The sequence below is a fragment of the Chrysemys picta genome, chromosome 12 (assembly GCF_011386835.1).
Source record: "Chrysemys picta bellii isolate R12L10 chromosome 12, ASM1138683v2, whole genome shotgun sequence".
Taxonomy (NCBI): domain Eukaryota; kingdom Metazoa; phylum Chordata; order Testudines; family Emydidae; genus Chrysemys; species Chrysemys picta.
Genome location: NC_088802.1, coordinates 50,857,721 through 50,878,918, shown reverse-complemented (window position 1 = coordinate 50,878,918; position 21,198 = coordinate 50,857,721). Strand labels below are relative to the sequence as shown.

General features: G+C 39.2%; 1 protein-coding gene across 5 annotated transcripts in view; it reads right to left on the bottom strand.

Annotated features, from left to right (window-relative positions):
* CEP112 (centrosomal protein 112) overlaps positions 1-21,198 on the bottom strand; it is a 288,186-nt gene that overhangs the window by 201,643 nt on the left and 65,345 nt on the right. For all 5 annotated transcript variants that reach the window (XM_065563658.1, XM_065563656.1, XM_065563660.1 and 2 more), the window contains 7 exons: positions 20,611-20,710; positions 19,331-19,449; positions 16,039-16,182; positions 3,282-3,436; positions 2,810-2,939; positions 1,149-1,241; positions 100-159 (listed from right to left, as the gene is read on the bottom strand). In XM_065563658.1, the coding sequence (XP_065419730.1) occupies positions 100-159; positions 1,149-1,241; positions 2,810-2,939; positions 3,282-3,436; positions 16,039-16,182; positions 19,331-19,449; positions 20,611-20,710 (801 nt within the window). The remainder of the gene's footprint in view (positions 1-99; positions 160-1,148; positions 1,242-2,809; positions 2,940-3,281; positions 3,437-16,038; positions 16,183-19,330; positions 19,450-20,610; positions 20,711-21,198) is intronic.

Sequence of the window (21,198 nt, the reverse complement as noted above, 5' to 3'; positions counted from 1 at the left end):
ATATTCACTTTTTTATGGATTTGTGGATTTAAATAATTAGCTACTGCCTATGACATCTGAAAGTGCACGTAACATTTTCATTTTTCCTTCAAACTCTACCTTTTTTTCATGAATCCGCTCTAAATGAAGTTTTTCCTGTTGAAATTTGTGTTCTTGATCCTGCAAATTGAGGAATTGATTTTTTAATAAGGAATCGCTACTTCTTTAAACAGATTACTATAATTCAAAAGCAGCCTTTACCTAGAAAAAACCTGTACATTTTACTAGAACACAGTATGGTCCACATCAACCAAAGTGTCCAACTTTATTTCATAATTAAACATTAATTGACAAAATTTTAATGTTTTATTTTAGTTCTAAAAATTACACAGCATTATTACTAATACTCGATTAGTTTGGGGTGTCTCCAGAATACCAGTCAGAAGACACAGGTTCAGTTACAGGTCTCAGGGCTTGTCCACACAGCCATTTAGAGCACAGCAAGCTAATATGCTGAAGATTTACACTGGCTTGCTGAACAGTAAGTATCTGTGTAGACAAGCCCTTAGTCCCTAGCTTCCCAGACTAAAATAAGATGGGAGGCAATGAAGTTAGACCTTGATGAGTGCAAGAGGGGAGAAAGAGTGCTTTCTCCTTGCTTTACAACAATTCATCCTATCAAATAAAAATGTTGAAGGATTCCAAAGACAGTAGTACATAGTCCTCCTGTGCCATCAAAATGGCTACACTTCTCCAAGTAAGAATAGAATATGATGAGATGTGGGGAAAAGGAAATACCCAGGGCTCCAACAGGGATGCACTGTAACAATCATGAAACAAGTTTATGCTGACTTTTACAAACTTAGATACTGCTATGAAAAACAGAGACAGGGATTTTTTTCAACTTTGTACTTCTCTATAATCCATTGATATTCATTTTTATATCAGTTCAACACATAGGAAAATAAGACAGATAGCCACAAAGTTTCTTTAAAAGGCTTAGCCAAAAGAATAAGAACAAGTTCTACTCTGTTACGTGTAGAGGGATCGGCTCCTCTGATTTCCAAGAGCTCCAAAATATATCTTAGTTTGGCATTCTATTCATACAAATCTTAGGAACAAGTAAAAAGGGCTCTTCATTTTTCCTGAGTGAAAAATTCAGGGCTCACCCTCAGCTGTTGCTGCCTTTGATGTTCTGATTCTTGTAACTGTTGTTTTAATTCAGACACACTCTGTTCTAATTCTTCAATCACATCAGATGCCTGTAGGGATTTAATAGAAGAGTGAATGTTTGTCTTGTAATCTCTATTTACAGAAATAAGTTACTCTTTCCCTTTTCAAAGTTGCATCAAAAAAGTAGAAAAAATTATAAATTTGGAAAAGACAATCTTTTTCAACACTAGTCACATGTACTTCATTTCTATTTGTCCATAAAAGTGCAGATGGGACTGTAGTCAAAAATTATAAAACAAAAATAAAAAACAAAACAAACAGGCAGCTGATTTATGAAATTTGAAAATAAAATGGAGACAGTCATTTAGCATTTTCTTATCAAAGATCTTAGAATTCCAGTAATTCAGATCAAAATGTGGATGCCATGTTTGCTCTGGGTTAATCATGTTTAGAATAAGCTACAGTTTTTGAAATTTGCTATGTTTTTATAATATATATTTGATTTGAACATGATGTAGGCTAGATAACCTATCACAAAGGCTACTTATAAAAAAAACTAATTTCTTACATTTTTGTGCTGATTATTTAAAAGGTTCAACTCAAAGATGTATGCAACAAAACGTTTCATGAATAAAAACAGGACAATATTTTAATATGTACCTGAAGAAAAATATTTTTCTTCATAATTCTTTTGGTAACAAATTTTCAAACAGGCCTCATCCAACTCTCTAAGCTTGGTGTCAAAATTTGCATGTCCCAAGTTTTTCGGCACCTAAAACCTTACATTCATACATCCAAAACAAGAGCTCAGCTAAACGGTTTACCATTTAACTCTCTCAGGAGGAATGTGGCAGTTCTGAAGTATATAACACAGAGACATCTTGCACAGAAGTCTTGCATATTACTGCTCTTTTATGTAATTATAAAATGCACAAAAGAGTACAGATCACATATAAAATAATACATCTCCTAACCACAATGCCCTTTGTTAGTTCATCCTTCCCTTGGGAGTCCCTGGAGGGCCATCTGGGCTCAGGAAGGCAGACAGGATCTGCTCCCTTATGCAGGCCCCCACATTTCACTACTTCTCCTTCATGGAGTCTTCTTCCCCAGCTTTCCTTCTCTCCTCTTAGCCATGCTCTTCCTCTCTTTATATGCCCCCCTTTCCAACACCTGGCTTTTCTTTGTTTTATATTTTGGTTATTTTCCATTGCTCCTATTTTCCTACCTCCCTGCAGAGGGGTAGGATAAAACTAGTTTTCCTAGGCTTGAGTCCAACCCAATGTTCCAAGGTGTTTTCACCTGAATAGAGGTCACTGAGTTCTAACACCCTCCACTGTATATGGTCTAGGAGGATGTGACATGGTCACACATGCAGGGGTGGAATCCACGTACATATTGAGGCATTCAAAAATTACAGTAATTTCATAACACAACTTCACAATATCAATCAAATTTCGTAAGTTCTACAGACAGATCCCCCAAGCCATCACAGCAAGTGAGTAGCTCCTTTGAGTAAAGTTATTCACGTGCCTTAATAGTTGCACGATTGAAGCCTTACAGACCATTTTGAAAGTGTGTCCCCTTATATACGTAATTGGTAGGCAAGCATTTTTATGCCCATTATTCCTGGGAGGTTGTATGTCTGTAAACATACCTTAGCTGCTGAGAGAGCATGTTCCTGTTTCATAAAATTTATGTCAATATCATATTTGTTTTGTTGTTGCTGAATATTCTGTTCATAATCTTGTATTATGCGATCCTTCTCTTTCTGAAGGGAGTTGCACCTACAAGTAATAATAAAGGAAAAATAAAATGGAAATTGGCTTCAAATTTTGGCACTTTATTTGCTTTATGTAATTTTTGAAGCTTCTGCAAAATTCTACAAACCCACCTAGTCCTCTCACTCGATAAAATGTAAAATAAAATTGTACAATGTAAAATATATTTGTTTTTTTCGTGATCAACATCTTGGTGAGTGTCGAACAGTGGTTTTTGCACCTGGGTTGGTAAATTTTCATGACAATTTTCTAAGGCTGAATTATTGACCACTGATTTTCTTGAAGACAGAGAGTGATGTTTAGTTTTGGAATTGCTTTGGTTTAAACTCTGACTACTTTATTAATTACCTTGATTTCACCTCCTGCAGTTCAGTGCATACTGCTTGGTAGCATTGCTCTAGATCAGTCTTTTCTTGAGATAATTTCTGACGCTGTAAATTACTACTTTCAGCCTCTACAGTCAGCTGCTGGACACGGGCCTCCAGTTCTTTGACCACCTGGTTCTAAAAGAATAGGTCATTGTTAAGAATAAATTAGTGCACACTCCTGTTGTTATTCAACAGCCTAGAGCAACTGCAGTTCTCTGGTGGTCCAGAGAAACAAGAGTTATAAAAGCAAAGCTGTCATCAGTCAGGACAGTAAATTCTATAATGTATCAAAGCTTTCAAAATATACATGTTTCAAACAAAGTAAAAAGTGTGACCTCTGCCCCCAGGCCCAAACTGGAACAATACTCGCACTAGATTTCTGTAGAATAAAGTTTTTATAATATGAAGCAAAACAAACAGTTTAAAGAAAAAATTGTTATTGAGGGTAATGTATCTTGAACTACTTCATACCTGTCAGAAACAAACATACCTGACAATATAGACAGCCTGCATGTAAGACAGAGCCCAAAAAAGAAACTTTCAAGACTAATACCAGGAAACATATATATATTTTCTTTATTTGTAATCCCTTTCAAGAACAAACAAGTCAGTTGCTCAGATAAAGCCTTTATAATGTTGTTATGGAATCCAATTCATTTAATTTGTACGTTATATTGGCACCAAATGTTTACTGTAATAAAATACTTATTCAGTTACTAAAATGAAATCATGGCCAATGCCTGTTCCCAATAAATATACTGAGGTACCAAAGAATTGAAGAATTCAGGAGTTGTTCATTATTTGCAGTAAGTCTCTTTTAGTGTCATATCCAAGAGACTGCAAAAATAACTTGATACAGCAGCTGATAAAAGACATTTTCCATACATAAAAGACGGTTTCTTTGTGTATCTGAGTAAACGTGCTCACATATGTGTATGAGATATTTTGAGATATACTGATAAGTGTGGCATGCTATAAATTAGGGGGCTATTAAGAGGACTGATTATGATATACGTATTACAATATTCAATAATGCTTGACACATTTTTAGTAAGTCTTCATATCAATTTACAAATATTAACAAATGCCATTCACAAATACAAACATCACTCCATGAAGTAGGTGGTATTATCCCCATTTTAAAAATGGGAAATTGGAAGCACACAGAGAGAGATACCCTGGCTCAAGGGGACACAGCAATCAGGATCAGGCCTAGAACACAGGCATTCCCTGCCTGCTTCCCTCTATATTTACATCTCCTTATAACAAATCCCTTTTCAATAAATTATAAATGTACACTGAACATTTTTGTGTTAAACACAATTTCACAACATTCAGCATTTAAAATAAAAATATCTGAGAATTCCAAAGAATATATACTTTTTCTCTTCTCCATTCTTTCCTAAAGTAATCTCAGTGTATAAGGAAATGAGAATAGAATTCCTGAGAAGGCAGAGGTGGGAAAATAAGACACAACTGCCTTTTCAGGATGTTCAAATCAAAGTTATTTTTATATTAACAAAGGTTTGGAGGTGGGGGAAGGGAGAGGAAGTGGAAGAATATTTTCACCCTCTGTTAAAGGATAGTAAAAACACAAACATCTGTCAACTCCATTCAAGTTTTGTAGTATATTTAAATGTGCCTGGAGACATTTCTGACACACTCATGCAATCAGAATAGCATTATTCAAGCTTTGCAAAACAGTCTAAAATATTTTCTCAAACACACCAAACTTAACCATACACTTGTGTTGCATTTTAAAAGAGACTCTTTCCATCAATGCAAAGCCAGCTGCAGGGTCTGGTTTGTTTAGACAACAAAGAAATTCAAGTATATTTTACTTTTAAGTTGCTACATGACAAATCCTGTAGCTAGTGGAGATTACTATCTTGTTTTTGACAAACAGCAGCTTTCACACATCCTGTACCCAATAGATTGAACCATATGATAAAATAAGGAAGATATCCCACTTTGCCAGCTGGGGGAAATTTGGCAAGAAAAAAAGTTATCAACTTAATTGCCAATGAAAACAGTGCCTTCAAAGATAACTTATGCTGTCAATTGGGGCACAACAAAGCCAATCCCCTAAGAAGCTTGTAGCATGCAATGAAACTGTGTTACAATTAATATGGAAAATCTGCATTGATGGTTGTAAATTTTAGAAGAAGATACAGTCGTAGTTTCAAATCAGGGTAATATCTTTTATAAATAGCATGAAAACAGTTGACATTTTTATTATGTACATGTAGTATTAATAAGAGGGGCCATCCTTCATTCAGTCAGTATTTTGGTCAGTATGCTCCTTAATGAAGAGCATATTTAAGAATATCCCTGAATCCTCTACTGTGGCTGATAGGCTGTGTACTGTGGGCATTCCCCCCATAATCCAGCAGCTGAAATGTGCACTGTACAGTTTGGGTCACTAGACCTCCTGGACTACATGGATGTTGCATCTGGAGGCTGTCCATAGGGAGTCTAATGCAAGATCAGGATCTAAAACAGTTGTCAAAGAAGCAGCTACATCTGAGCTCAGAATTTGGCCCTTTAAGCATAAGGTTATATTGAACTCTGTCCAATTAATTGTGAATGTTTTCGCAATCTAGATTTGTGCACTAATCTAACCACAGTGGGTATTCATATTATACGCTATGGGCGGATTTCACTCTCAATTTACAAACAAGAGTCATCAAGGATCTTCCAAAACTATTGACTTGTTTTGGCCCTCCTTAGGAGTTTTTTCTACAGATTTATAATTTGAAATTACTGTCACCCATCCATAAGGAATTCCCTCTTCTTGCATTTTCACTTATGAAGCATGTCCCTCCCAAAACATTTTTAACATGACAAACACTAACCCATGTCAGTGGAAAACACTATCACCCAAATGTTTAAAAAGAAGACACAAAAGCGCTAAATCAGAGCCTTCCTCTGGGTCTCTCAATCCATTTTGAATTATCCATTTAATTTACACTGTAAACTCCTCAGGTTAGGGACTGTGAGTTCCTCTGTATTTTAACAAAAATAAATAAAAAAAACTCAGTCAAGATTAAGCATCAATATTCACCCAAATTATTATTTAAAATGTTAGGAGGTGAAGATGCCTTTTAGCAGCACAGCATATTTCTTACTACGGAATATCACAAATTATGAGATGTAACTATTAAGGGCCTTTTACCACAAATAGTCACAGTCTAGTAAAATATACAGCATGAGTGTTCTGGGGGGGAAATAATTTAAGGAGCAACACTATGCTTTCAACTCTCTGAAGTGGCTGGTTGGATAACACAGGTGAGATTCAGCTTCTAGGAGAAGACATCACTCTTCAGGACCTCAAGTTGGCTGACTCAGCGATATTACATACCCCAAACCCCTCCCCCAAACATTCTTCTCTGAGTTGCACAGATGTAAGTCCAGAATGACTCTGCTGACTTTGATGATTTAGACCATTAACTCATCTTGCAATTAATCACTTGCATGGTGTGCACACATTCCCAGTCCTTCTCTTTTTCCCAAATATCCTCCTACATATACACTTACCACAGGACAACTGCTATGGATAATGGTAAAGTAAGGTCTATGGCAGAGATGGCTGAAAATATATGAGAGAGAGAGAGAGAGAGAGAGAGAGAGATGGCTACTTATGTAATAAAACTACTGCCAAAAACCCCTTTTCATAAAGCTTTCATAAATTTTCATAAAATGTTTCCATAGCTAGTAAGCCATTCTTGCTTCAGTGTTTTATAATTATTGATGCTAAATCACACACACACACTTCATAACCATTGCTATCTGCACCCAAAGTATATATTTTTTTCCAATAAATAAATGTTTGTTTTAGTGGGGGAAACACTTGTATTATAACATTGACAAGAGTTATATCATTCAGCCAATTCACTTGTTCACAATAAATGGCACTCCTGACAGTATGAAACGCCATGAAAAATGAAAAAAATCTAAAACAACAAAAAAAGAGAAACTAATTTTCAGTGACAGTCTAGTCTTTCATCTTAAGCCATGCCTTGAACTCTACCTTGTTTAATTATTAAATCAGGAGCTGCTCAGCAAGATCTGTCTGCTTTTGATGGTTCTTAAATTCAATCCTGCTGACAGACTGTGTCCATTTTTCTCCGTATTTACTGTTGCCTATGACAAGGTCTGAATGCTAATTTTTCAATTCAACATTCATTAATGACAGAATAAAGTTTGACGTTGCCCTTTAGCTCATTCAAACTATCACTTTTCTTTAATGTCTCATCTTGATGACAAAAGTACAAGATACCTCTTTGAAAGGGACTTGTTGATTTTTGCTAACAAATATTTACTTTATAAACTGTGTATACAGTGTATAGTAAATACAGTTCACAACTGACTTTCAAATTATCTGCCTTTTAGTATTTTAACGATACACAGGGAGTTCCCTTGAGGTTTGTAAGAATTTATGTGGAATTCAGAATGAACTCTTTTCTTCTCCAACTGTGTTAGAACACATCTAGGTGAAGGTTAGTTGCCTACTGCTTCTTTCCTTGGAGGATTGTCTATCACTGCTAGACTGAGCAAAGAAAGTTACCCCCAATAACTGCTGGTCTTCCAATACACTGCCTGTATAATTCCACACTTCTGGGTGGGCACTATCCTTAATGACAAAATGAGTACCCTCTCAAAAGAAGCAACTGTTGCTTCCACACACATGCTCCCCCATGGAGCTGAACATTTGAGGCATGGTTATAAAAACTACCACCCCAAATGTATAGTTCCTTCTACATATTCAAAATCTATAACCAAAGGCTCTAAAGAAGCCGCCTCTTTCATTGTATATTGCCTGTACAGAGCTCCACTTCAGAGGATTAAGTAATAGTACGTACAGTACTCCAAAGAGAGATTCTCCCAGACCACCAGCTAAGCCAGCTATATGGGCCATTTGAGATGGTGGACCAGCACAATGTGGCTGGCGTGTAGCCAAGGATTGCCTCCTCCCCGACACACACACACACACACACACACACACACACACACCCCTGACCGTGCAGAGATATTGACTGGACCAGGAAAGAAGGGGTAGAAGCACAGTGCAAGGCTCGCACTCTCCACCTTACTGAGTGGGGGAGGCAACCTAGTGACAGATGATGTGGATAAAGCTGAAGTACTCAATGCTTTTTTTGCCTCGGTCTTCACAGACAAGATTAGCTCCCAGACTGCTGCACTGGACAGCACAGTATGGGGAGGAGGTGAGCAGCCCTCAGTGGTGAAAGAACAGGTCAAGGACTATTTAGAAAAGCTGGACATGCACAAGTCCATGGGTCTGGATCTAATGCATCCCAGGGTCCTCTGGGAGTTGGCGGATGTGATTGCAGAGCCATTATCTCTGAAAACTCGTGGCAATCGGGGGAGGTCCCAGGTGACTGGAAAAAGACAAATATAGTGCCCAACTTTAAAAAAGGGAAGGAGGAGAATCCGGTGAACTACAGACCAGTCAGCCTCATCTCAGTCCCTGGAAAAATCATGGAGCAGGTCCTCAAGGAATCCATTTTGAAGCACTTGGAGGAGAGGAAGGTGATCAGGAACAGTCAACATGGATTCAACAAGGGCAAGTCATGCCTGACCAACCTGATTGCCTTCTATGATGAGATAACGGGCTCTGTGGATGAGGGGAAAGCAGTGAACGTGATATACCTTGACTTTAGCAAAGCTTTTGATATAGTCTCCCACAGTATTCTTGCCAACAAGTTAAAGTAGTATGGATTGGATGAATGGATGATAAAGTGGATAGAAAGCTGGCTAGATCGTCGGGCTCAATGGGTAGTGATTAACGGCTCGATGTCTAGTTGGCAGCCGGTATCAAGCAGAGTGCCCCAGGGGTCGGTCCTGGGGCCGGTTTTGTTCAACATCTTCATTAATGATCTGGATGATGGGATGGATTGCACCCTCAGCAAGTTCGCAGATGACACTAAGCTGCGGGGAGAGGTAGATACGCTGGAGGATAGGGATAGGGTCCCATTCACTACTATAGGCTGGGGTCCGACGGGCTAAGCGGCAGTTCAGCAGAAAAGGACCTGGGATTACAGTGGATGAAAAGCTGGCTATGAGTCAGCAGTGTGCCCTTGTTACCAAGAAGGCATATTGGGCTGCATTAGTAGGAGCATTGCCAGCAGATTGAGGGAAGTGATTATTCCCCTCTATTCAGCACTGGTGAGGCCACATTTGGGGTATTGCATCGAGTTTTGGGCCCCCCACTACAGTAAGGATGTGGACAAATTGGAGAAAGTCCAGTGGAGGGCAACGAAAATTATTAGGGAGCTGGGGCACATGATTTATGAGGAGAGGCTGAGGGAACTGGACATATTTAGTCTGCAGAAGCGATGAGAGAGGGGGGATTTGATAACCGTCAACTACCTGAAGACGGGGTTCCAAAGAGGATGGAGCTAGGCTGTTCTCAGTGGTGGCAGATGACAGAACAAGGAGCAATGGTCTCAAGTTGCAGTGGAGGAGGTCTAGGTTGGATATTAGGAAAAACTATTTCACTAGGAGGGTGGTAAAGCACTGGAATGGGTTACCTAGGGAGGTGGTGGAATCTCCATCCTTGGAGGTTTTTAAGGCCCAGCTGGCATGATTTAGTTGGGATTGGTCCTGCTTTGAGCTGGGGGTTGGACTAGATGACCTCCTGAGGTCTCTTCCAACCCTAATCTTCTATGATTCTATGAGCTCTCCAGCTCTCACTGGTCAGCCAGGAGCTGATTGGCCCTCACTTTAAACCCTTTCTTGGTCTTTTGAGGCTTCTTTCGCCCTTTAGCTGCCCTGCCCTCTCCTCCCTCCATGTTGTCATAGTTTAGAAGCCATATTTTCAGGATGCTGTGGGTCTCATTGATTGCCTGTTCTGTTATCAGGAGGAACTTTTCCCCATTGGACCAAATTGGCAGAGGCCTGGTGGGCCTTTTTGCCTTCCTCACAGCATCATAGAGGCACAGTTAAAAGGAGTAGGACTTTGGAATTTAATATTAAGAATTTATAAGAAGAAATTTTAGTTATGTCACAACTTGCAGACCGTCTCCAATGTGGAGAAAGGCTAAAAGGGTCAGCTCCCATTTCGCTGGTGAATCTTGTGTCTCTGCAAGAAAAGGAGACCTCAAGTCTTCACAGACCGAGGTCCCCCTCTGGGATCCTCTACCCTGTTTGCGGAAAGAGGATACGAGAGTTATTAGTTAGATGGTGGAAGCCCTGTAACCCTATACTGGACCCAGTTAAAGTACCTGGTGTGTGACAAGCAGGAGGTGGGAAGAGAAGGGAGTTGAATTGGGGAGTCAGCTGCCAGGACTAAGAAGTCCAAGTACCAACGCTGATATGCCCTCTTCAAAGCTGTTAATAAAATCCAAACTCTTTCCCATTTCATCTTCCTGATTATCCTTGGAAGGAAGAGTATTGCAAGAAATGAAAAGAGAAACCTCAAAAATCAAGTCTAGTAAAAAAACATTGTCAGGTGGATGTCTTTTTTTGTATATACATTTGAGTAATGTTAAGAGCACCTCCTAGAGATACTGGATAGACTTTTCCTTTTAAGTGGTGTACAAGTCTAATGAGAAAAATAAAAGTTCTTCCTCCTCTGGACCAGAAGTGAGGAGTCACTATTGGCATTCTCCTTCAATACAAATATGGACCTGTATAAAACCATTTGAAGTACTGTACAATTCAGTTGCCATTTGTGTTGGACATAAATTCCTGTTTAGATTAACTGCCAAGACACTGTCCTCCCTTGGATGATGGACAGCAATAAATGTGGCAAGCTTCTTCAGAAGTTAAATTGCTTCTGGATAAGACAATAAACCACATCCCCGACCTTGTTGATGAAATGCAACGTGTCACAGTGGTACTGTCCATCAACACTTGGACCACTTTTCCATTAAGTGAGGAAGGAAAGCCTTGAAAGCCAAGCAAATTGCTCTTAGCTATAACTTTTCTATATTCATGTTTTTACAAGTTTCCATAGACATTGCCGATCCAGGTGACTGAGAAGGAACAATATAAATGGATGAGAGAATGGAATTTTAAAGAGGATGGCACAGAGTGGGAACTGGATGAAATAGCCTTTTTCTCTGTCTCAAAAACTCACTGATTTGAAGGAGTTCAACTCCATATCACTAGGAAAAATGACAGAGCTATTCCCAAGAAGTGAAAACTGAGGGCTCATCAGTATATCCTTTAATGTGTTGTTTAGCTGAGAAGGGTGCAAGGGATGTGCTAGCGGAAGAAAGATATTCTCAAGCTTCCTAGAAATGTTTGTCTATGGGAGTTTCCAAGCATGAACATTAGGAAGATGACTCGGTTTGTAAACAGCAGCACATTGAAAATAAGCCTTATATGATACTGGATAAATGCTTTAGAAGGGGCAGGGAGGCTAGTGACTATTTCAGCACCTAGTGGTAGGGCCATTCAGGAAGTTCCTGTTTGACTCCCTTGTCCTGGTTTCACATTCTCTGACCAACATTCTGCTTCTGAATTCCAATCGAACTATAGGGGTTACATGCTCTTATATTTTATGTTTAATATGAAGAAAAAGTGAAGTGCAGTAGGTATCTGCTTCCCAGTGGCCATTCCAGCTGCGCAGAAGGCGCCCCCTGATATGTGACAGGGATGGTCTTGGAATCCTCTATGGAGATCTCCACGACACTTTTTCATGGAGGTACTCAGCAATCCTTTGCAGAAGGTTTCTGGGGAGGATTGCTTTATTTCTTCCAGCACAGTAGAACACTTTCCCATGCCACTCCCAGTATTAAATCTGCTGGAATCAGTGCAGTACACAACATAGCAGCATAAGAACCAGGTCTGTACCCACATGGTTGCAACATCTGCTCCCTTGCCTCCTCCATTACACATAGGGTCACCTGAGAAGACGGGGGACGTTTCCATTACAAGTGCTTGTACCGCAAACGATAGAGCATGTGATCCCCCAACCATGGTGATTTCCGGGCCCCTCAACCACAGTTTCCCTAACATGCCAGAGGTTCGGGTGGCAGGAACAGGCGTTGATCTCGGAATCTGAAAGCCTAGGGTGACTGCTACCAGCAGCATTAATGGAAAGAGGGGTGGGCTTCCTGTGTTCTCTTGTGGCCATAACCCCCAACTCCAAGAGCCGCCTTGGACAAAGACCACAATTTGGGAGGCTTAACGTTGGTCCCTGGTCTCAAAGCAACATCTATGTTGCTGAGGGGAGATGGAATTGTCCACCTGCACTCCCAACAAGGGTTCCCACAAGTTGCAGCACAAGACTCATCGCCCATACCACTGGGCCTTCAGAACATTCTCCACACCAGCGGAGAGGCTTTCCCAGATTAGAAGATGGAAAAGGAGAATGCATGATGACATGTTCAATGAGGTAACGAACACCTCCAGGACAGCTGATACAGAGCTCAGAGCCTACAGGATTTAATGGTCTGAAAAACTGGATGTGGAGAGCATCCCAGGAGCATGAGTGTGCCACGCAGGATGAGATGCTGTGGATTATGAAGGACCAGACATGTTGAGGCGTCTGGTTGAGCTACAAGAATAACAGCTTGAGGCTACACTCCCTCTGCAACCCCTGCACAATGGCCTGCAAATATTGACCTGGTCCCAATCCCCCTCCCCCAAACATTCCAGGAAGCGGTGGGGGAGGGTACTAAGAACAAAAGGTGGCCATTCAAAGACCTTTGGTGGGCAAGACTTCTGTGCTTTCACAGACAAGCTGACCTGGTTTCTCCCCTCCCAATTTTATCACTCTGTTTGCCCAAGGTTAAATAATTTTCCTGTTCTTTTTTTTTAGGTTTGTGCAATAAAAGCCAAATTTTCAATAATGAAATACTCTTTATTTATTCCTAGCATTCAGGTTGGGGGAGGGGAGCAGGGAGGTACAGGAAAACTGATGCAATGGAGGGAATGGTATGGGAAGGCACAACGCAGATAAGCAGCAAACATTACTGTGGCTCATTACTGGAACGGGTTTCAAAGCCTCCCGGAGATGCAGGGCTTTCTTAGTGCCCTGGTATTTGGCTATTCAAAATTAGCTGCCAGCCTATCCACTTCCACGCCCCACCCATGCAGAAACTTCTCTCCCGTTGCCTCATAGTTATTATGGAGCACACAGCAGGTAGCGATAGCAATGGGGATATTGCTTCCAGGTCTAGTACGCAAACTGTGTCAGTGACCCTTTAAATGTCCAAAGTCATATTCCCCCACCATTCTGTACTTGCTCAGCCTATTGTTGAACCGCTCCTTACTGCTGTCCAGGTGGCTGGTGTACAGCTTCATGAGCCATGGGGGCAAGAGGCAGGCTGGATCTCCCAGCATCACTATTGGCATTTTAACATCATCAATGGTTATTTTGCAATCTGGAAATAAAGTCCCTGATTGCAGCTTTCTGAACCGATCTATGTTCCTAAAAATGTGTGCCTCATGCACCTTTCCTGACCATGCCATGCTGATGTCAGTGAAAGGCCCCCTGTGATTCACCAGTGCTTGCAACACCACTGAAAAATATCCCTTTTGGTTTATGTACTCTTTGGCAAGGTGCTCTGGTGCCAAGATAGGGATATGCGTGCCATCTATTGTCCCACCGCAGTTAGGGCACCCCATCGCAGCAAAACCATCCACTATGTCCTGAACGTTGCTTCTCCACTGTTAGAGCAGGTCTCATTTTAGTGCTGCTGTGCTTCAGGACTGGGGAAAGCACTGCACCAAGTTCCTGGAAAGTGCCCTTCCGCATTCGAAAGTTCAGCAGCCACTGCTCATTATCCCATAGCTGCATAACCATGAGATCGCACCAGTCAGTGCTTGTTTCCTGGGACCAGAAATGGTGCTTCACCATGTTCAGCTGCTGCACAGCTGTCAGCAGCAACCAGGCACTGTTTTGTTCTATGGCTTGCATCAGGGCTGCTTGAATAACATCTCTATGTTCTGTGCGGCAGCTCCTGTCTCGGCTCTGGAAACGCTGCAGGTTAAGGTGTTTGTAATGCTCACAAGAGTGCACAGCTGAGCGAGGTCCATGCTTCTAAGGCTATGACATACATGTGCCTAAGCCAGACTTTCAAAAAAAAGGCGTGAAGAAACATGGGTTGTTTGCCATTGATATCATATGGGAGAGAGGAAGGGAGGAAACTGCATCATGGGAGGTTGAAGCCATGGTCCCATCCTCTCCCCATGACAACGTTTTGGTCTCATGCGGCATTGCAAACCCATCCCAAAACCCCATGTGGCTAGTTGAACTGTGGAATAGCTACCTACAGTGTAATGCTCTGGGCATCAATGCAAGCACCGCTAATGAGGATGCACTCCACCAACACAATGTGTGGGGTGTGGACACACTCAACTGACTTAATTACTGCAGCGGCTGAATGTCAACTTAAATTAAGTCGACTTAACTTTGTAGTGTAGACATGCCCTTAAAAGTACCCACTTACATCTCTCAGCATATTCATGAGGTAGCTGCATTAATGGATTTCAGTGAGTTTCGCCCAGGCTTTACATTGAAAAGATTATAACTGTGATGGTGGATCTCTAAAGATGAGCAATTACAGGGAGATGTGTGATGACTTCTGGAATACCTACCCTTAAAAGATGTATCCTGAAAAAGGATCCTGCTATTTCTATACTCTCTGCATTATATGGACTCATTATGCTAACTGAAAAAAATAGGTAATGTCAAAATAGAAGCTTTTCATTTAATATTTGTTTGTTCTAGTGGAGTAATTCTTAAAAACACTCTTAAGGACCACACATACAAAATCCCTGACATAAAGCACTAATAAAATGACTTGGACACATTAAGCATTATCAAACAACAATAGATTATGGTTATGCTTATATGACAACAGGAGTAGCTGAGCAAAATGATAACTCTCAAGACTTTCATAGACAAAGTGTCAACCACCTTATTTTGGCGTAAACCAATAGAACTGGAAAATAAGAGGAAAAGTTCAGCTTCATGAATAGGGAAAAGCAGTAGCTAGAAGGAGGAATGGTGAGAAAGTAAAATTAATAATAGGAAACATTTTCATAAAGCATTTACAGTATGTACTCAGTCTTTTTTTCCAGTTAAAGAAAAGAAAGTTGGTTGCCTACTGTAATGAAAGGGCGCTCTCAGTCATATTCCTTATCAATGAGTAACTTCAATTAACAACCTCCATCCCAAAAAATACAGTTGTTATTAGTCTCAGCAGATAAACCAAGGACTAAATAAAGATGGAGACTGAATCATCTTCATTCCTAAAGATTATCCTCCCTCCAGATCAAAGGCATATTAATGGTTAAGTCTGAAGAATTTTGCACTGGAACTGTCCACATTGCACTGGATTTTAGCTTCCAGTGCTACCAGTCCAGCACCTTTCAGAAACCCTAGAATTCACAATTTTACTTTTGTTAAAAGAAGCAGGGAAGTGAGATTCAATCATTTCTAATCTGACTCTGTTGAAAAAAATAACTGCCTAGACATTTGAAATGAAATAGTGTTACTTCTACTATCTCTTTGATGAAGCAATGTCATAGCATTGTAGCATGGTAGTGTAAGTCTGTCAAAAATGTTTTTCAGCCCCACAGTCTTTATGCACACTTTTGTGGAGGGACAAAATAAAAATAATTCTTATCTGAACTTTTTCCCCAATACTTTCTGATACACTATGTCTTAAGAAAAATAAGCATTCCAAAATGCACAGGTGCACAAAACCTGAACATTGCAATTCATATTTGTGGTCATGATCTGGATATAAAAAACTTACAGTTGCCTTTGTCTGTGCCAAGTACTCTGTCTCCATTTTACTAAGACGTGCATTTGTGTCCTCAAGCAGTTCTTGGATATTTTCTGTGTGTTTCTTCTGAAGATCAAATTTTTCCTTTTCCATTTCTGCCACAGCATTATGGAGCTATATTTAAAAAAAATATCACCAGGCTATTGAGTGACTTATAAAACTGTACAGCTGACTTTTCTGACCTTTAGAATAAAAACCTTATCATTTCCCCCCTTATTAATACATGATAAGATTTTCTGTATCACTGCTACAGAACTAAAAAGGAAAGAATCTTAAATATAAATACACCAACCAATTTATATTTACCTTTTACAGAACATTGAAAATATATTTGTGGTTTTTGCCATTAATTTTGTTGATCTTGTATTCATTTTAATATTGAAATTGAACCACTTACTAATGTACAAACTTTGTAAATTTTCTACTATACAAATAATTTGCTCTTTCCTTCTTCTAACAGTACGTCTCAAAATGTAGGAGACTGGGGACCCTGGAAACAAAACTATCCACTTACCTGAATTAGAGAGTGTTATCTGTGACGCCAGTCTGAGCTACCACACTATACCGCCCAACACACTACACCTCTACCCCAATATAACGCGACCCGATATAACACGAATTCGGGTATAACACAGTAAAGCAGCGCTCCGGGGGGGGGGGGGGGGGCCTGCGTGCTCCGACAGATCAAAGCAAGTTCAATATAACACGGTTTCACCTATAACGCGGTAAGATTTTTTGGTTCCCGAGGACAGCGTTATATCAGAGTGAGGTGTACTTCCATTTTAACACTAAGTGCATACATTTCTGGGTTAAGAGCTAGAGCCCCCAGATTTGTAGAGGTATTAAGGAGTTGCTGCATCAGCATTGCAACACCTAACTGATTTAAAAGCAAAAATCTCATCTTAAAAAGGGCTTCAATAGGATTTAGCCTCCTAAGCACCTAAATATATTTAAAAATTTGGACCTTCAAATCTAAATTGATTAACAAGGCACCTTGGCAATAATTTTATGTCAAACTGGCCAGATCCTGTCTGGCAGATTGATGGTATGAACCATTACAGTGTGTTGCTCAGGTTTCAAACATGCCCATTTAACTCACGATAATGACCTAAAGAACATGCAATGTCACAAAAATGTGGGTAATGACACTTTGAAATCTGTTAAAACCATATTAATTTATACATATTTATTTTTTAAATAAAAACACCACAGCAGTGGTCAGTCTCCTTGTCAGGTGCCTGAAACATACTGGAAATGCTGATCTTATGATTTTTATGCAAATTTATGCAGTGATGATATTCTTCAGGACCACCTCTTCATCAAGTCTACTGTGAACAGGGACAATGTAAGTCCCCAGAACTGTCAGAATGAAAATATTAAAACTGTATAGAGGGGGAAAGTCAGTGCTGGAAAAATGAATCTATTTTTCAATTGCAAGAAACTCAATTGTCGTTAGCATGCTTTTAAAAATAATCTGAAAGTAGAAATTAAAAAGTACCAATCCTTACACGCAGGAATATTAAAATGACCACCAAAGTTAAAAAAAATTAATGGATACCCATTATAGGACAGTATCGTCTGTCTGTGTGTTTCACTCTATGCATCTGAAGAAGTGAGCTGTAGCCCACGAAAGCTTATGCTGAAATAAATTTGTTAGTCTCTAAGGTGCCACAAATACTCCTGTTCTTTTTGCGGATACAGACTAACACGGCTGCTACTTTGAAACCTGTCCTTGTAGCAGTTACTTCTTACCCAAACGATGCATGGAACTTCACACAATGAAAGCAACTAACATGATTTTATCATTGGCTCAATATTTACTATCAGGAGAAAAAGAACTTTATTTTATGGCTATCTAGGTCTTCTTTATTAAAAATTTGGGACAGATGAAAAAAAGGCCTTTTCAGTAAGCACAAAATCAGAGAACACCTGATTACATTTTTTTAAAGTAAATGTTACACGAAGCAACATGTTTTTTTTACTCTAAATCATGCTGGAAACAGCCTCTAGTTTGTTCTACAACACTACATCAGCAAAATATGCTGAGTCTCCTGTCAACAACTTGGCTCCTTATACAACAAAGGACAGTAATGATGTGAGTTTGCAAAGGTTAACGTCTATTCAAAGGAAAAAAAGGACTTGAGAAGGACAAAATGAAATAACTTTCATGTACACTATAAAAATATTCTACCTATCCATCTTTATTGTATTGTCTTGGAACACTGGACTATCACTTTTTTCCCCAAGGTGCCTTTACACCACTCCTGTGTTTTTAGTGGATTTAAAATTAACATAGCATTTTTGTTTGCATCCTTGTTTGTGTACTTGTATCATTGATGACAATGGCAGCTTTGGGCATAGCACTTGCTAGTTAACTGTCCATGCAGAGCAAGTATGATGAACTCGGGGTCAAAATACTGTTTTTGTAAGAAACAAAACATTGAGCATTCTTGCTTCAGGTTCTTTGCTATTGGGAAAAACAAAATGTATGAGCAAGTTCTCTTCCAAAGCAAGAAGAAAAACTAACAAGGCCTTTGGCTCATAGGTCCAGGTGCCAAGACATAAAATTAACCACATCCTCTCTGGGAAGGGAGGCACCTTGACTTTGGGGCGACCTTCCTCCCTCTCCAGTGGGTTAACAGCACACTGTCTCAACAATATTGTGGCAAGGCTGGAGCTGTACTGTGATACATCTGTCTCATCACACATTGATGATGCCTTAAGCCTAAAAGTAAATAAAACTTTTATTGAACAATTTAAGTGTCCCTGCACAAATAGCTGTTCAAAAGAGTCATTGTGGCTATGGGCAGCCACAGTTCAACAGATAAAAAATCCACATCAGATAAACTGTCACCAGAAGAATGCAACAGGACACCTTCCTTGTATAACCAGGCAAATGGGTTTGTCAAAAGGAAAAGACAGGGCTTGCAGATAGCCTCCAAAGAAAGACTGGGATTTGCTTGTATATTTTGGAGGACTAGGTGTAGTGATGGTGGTGGATACAAATTAAAATGGCAACATTTTGTAGTAGGTCAAATTTACAAAGATCTATTTTAGGTGAAAAATATATTAAGAAAAACTGGCAGCGTTACTCTAAAAGTGAGCACAGAGAATACAGAAAAATAATTTCAGATGTAGCATGTGTCCCTTTTAATTTTTTTAAATTAATCATTATCAATATGATGAATTGTACATTTGATCTTTCTACATTTCTACTGAATGAAAACTTCAGACTTAAAGCAAATAAAGTGTTATCCATTACCCTTTTCTCCCAGTCATTGTTCAAAGAATCTGTGCTTTGTTCACACAACTTCTTTAACTCCATAATCTGCTTTTCCTTAGTCTCTCTGACAACTTGTGACTCACGAACAAGGGTCTGAACTGTCAAAAAAAATAAGAAAATAAACCAATTCAAGAGACGTCTTCTTCCAATATTGGCAACAAATGCAATAAGATAACTCCAGTCTTCCTTTCTGATATCACTTTCTGATATTTTTGTGCTTTAAAAAATTATTTTGTTTGTGTGATAACTTCCTTACAAATGTAACATTAAATTCCATGCCATAAAACTGGATATTTAAACAAATATGGGATGTTCTCTTTCCACTGTGGTTTTGTTTACTTATAAAATATTTCCTGGTGACTTTTTTTCTCTCTCTGTGAAAACATTAATATACAGAATTCTGTAAAACCTTCAGTAAGTATGTAACATAAGAAAATTAAGAACCTAAAGAAAATATAAAAACATTGCAACTCTAAATACTTTGCATCAAGATTTTATGCGCTGCCAATTTTTCTTAAATGTACCAGAACAGCAGAAAAACAATAGTAGTTTACATGTAATTCTCTAAGAATTTTGAAAAGTGACTAGTGATTTTGAGTGCCCAACTAAAGCACCTGAAAAGATCCTAATTTTCAAAAGAAGCTGGGCATCTACCCTCTGAAAATCAGGCCCCTTAAAGATATGTCACACTGGGCTCCCAAATATTGAGGCATTCAAAATCACTAGTCACTTTTCAAAATTCTTGAAATAAAGATTTAAATAAACCATAAAGTAGGGCTGGACTAAATACACTGAATAAATAAGTTGCTCAATTCTCCACCCAGAGCTTAAAACTAATCTTGAACTTGTTACAAGGTTCCAAACTGATTATTTTAAATTAGTTTTAGAATTCATGTGCCACTAAACTTTCTACTTCTGATTGGGATTTGAGATCTCAAAGTATTTCTATCACAAGAAACACTGTTTATGGAGTATTTTAGGCCCCTCAAAAACCAGTAAGTACTAAACCTAACAAGAACACTCTGTCTCTTGAAAAATGTAGTATGGAAAATGGAGCGCAAAGGGAAGCAAATGAGCATCCTAGTCAAATGAAAAATTACGGCCAATCTTTGCCCGCAAATTTATGCGCACAACTCCTACTGAAATTCAACAGGAGTTGAACATATGCACCTAAAGGTAAAATGTGGCCCTTAGTCATTCATGTATATAGTACCACCACACAAAAATAGAAAGCAAAAAAAGTTCTCTCGTAGTATCACCTTTCTTCTCTAGCTTCCTAATAGTCTCCTCAGCTTCATTCTGTTTAGTTTTGTAGAGGGTCTTCAATACCTCCGTTTCATTATTCTTTCTATCCAAAATCTGTAGTAGAAATTCACAACACTTTAACAAACCTGTGATTGAAAAGAAAAATATAACCCACAACCAAAGAAAGATATCATATATGTGGATATATAACAGTGGAAGGGTTTTGTATCTATAAAAGAGTAGTAGTCAAGAGATGCTTTGGCCTCATGGAAGTAATGAAAAGTGTGAAATTATCATTTCCACAGTAACTAACTGCAATGGTTATAAACAGAGGATGAATTCAGATGGCAAGCAGGCAACAGCAGGAGATGAACTTCTCAGCAACAAAAATACTATTTTAGTGTAAATGTCCTTATAAACAAAGAAAAGGTGAAGAGAAAATGTTACACAGACAAAGAACTGATTCTGAAAAAGAATGATCTTCACAAGGCATCAAGAGCATCACGATTCCACAGGTCTTGAACCTTGGTCCACAGGGTTCCCAACTGACTGTCACCTACCTGCTCCCACCCAGTGGCTCACTACTAACCAACTGAGCAGAA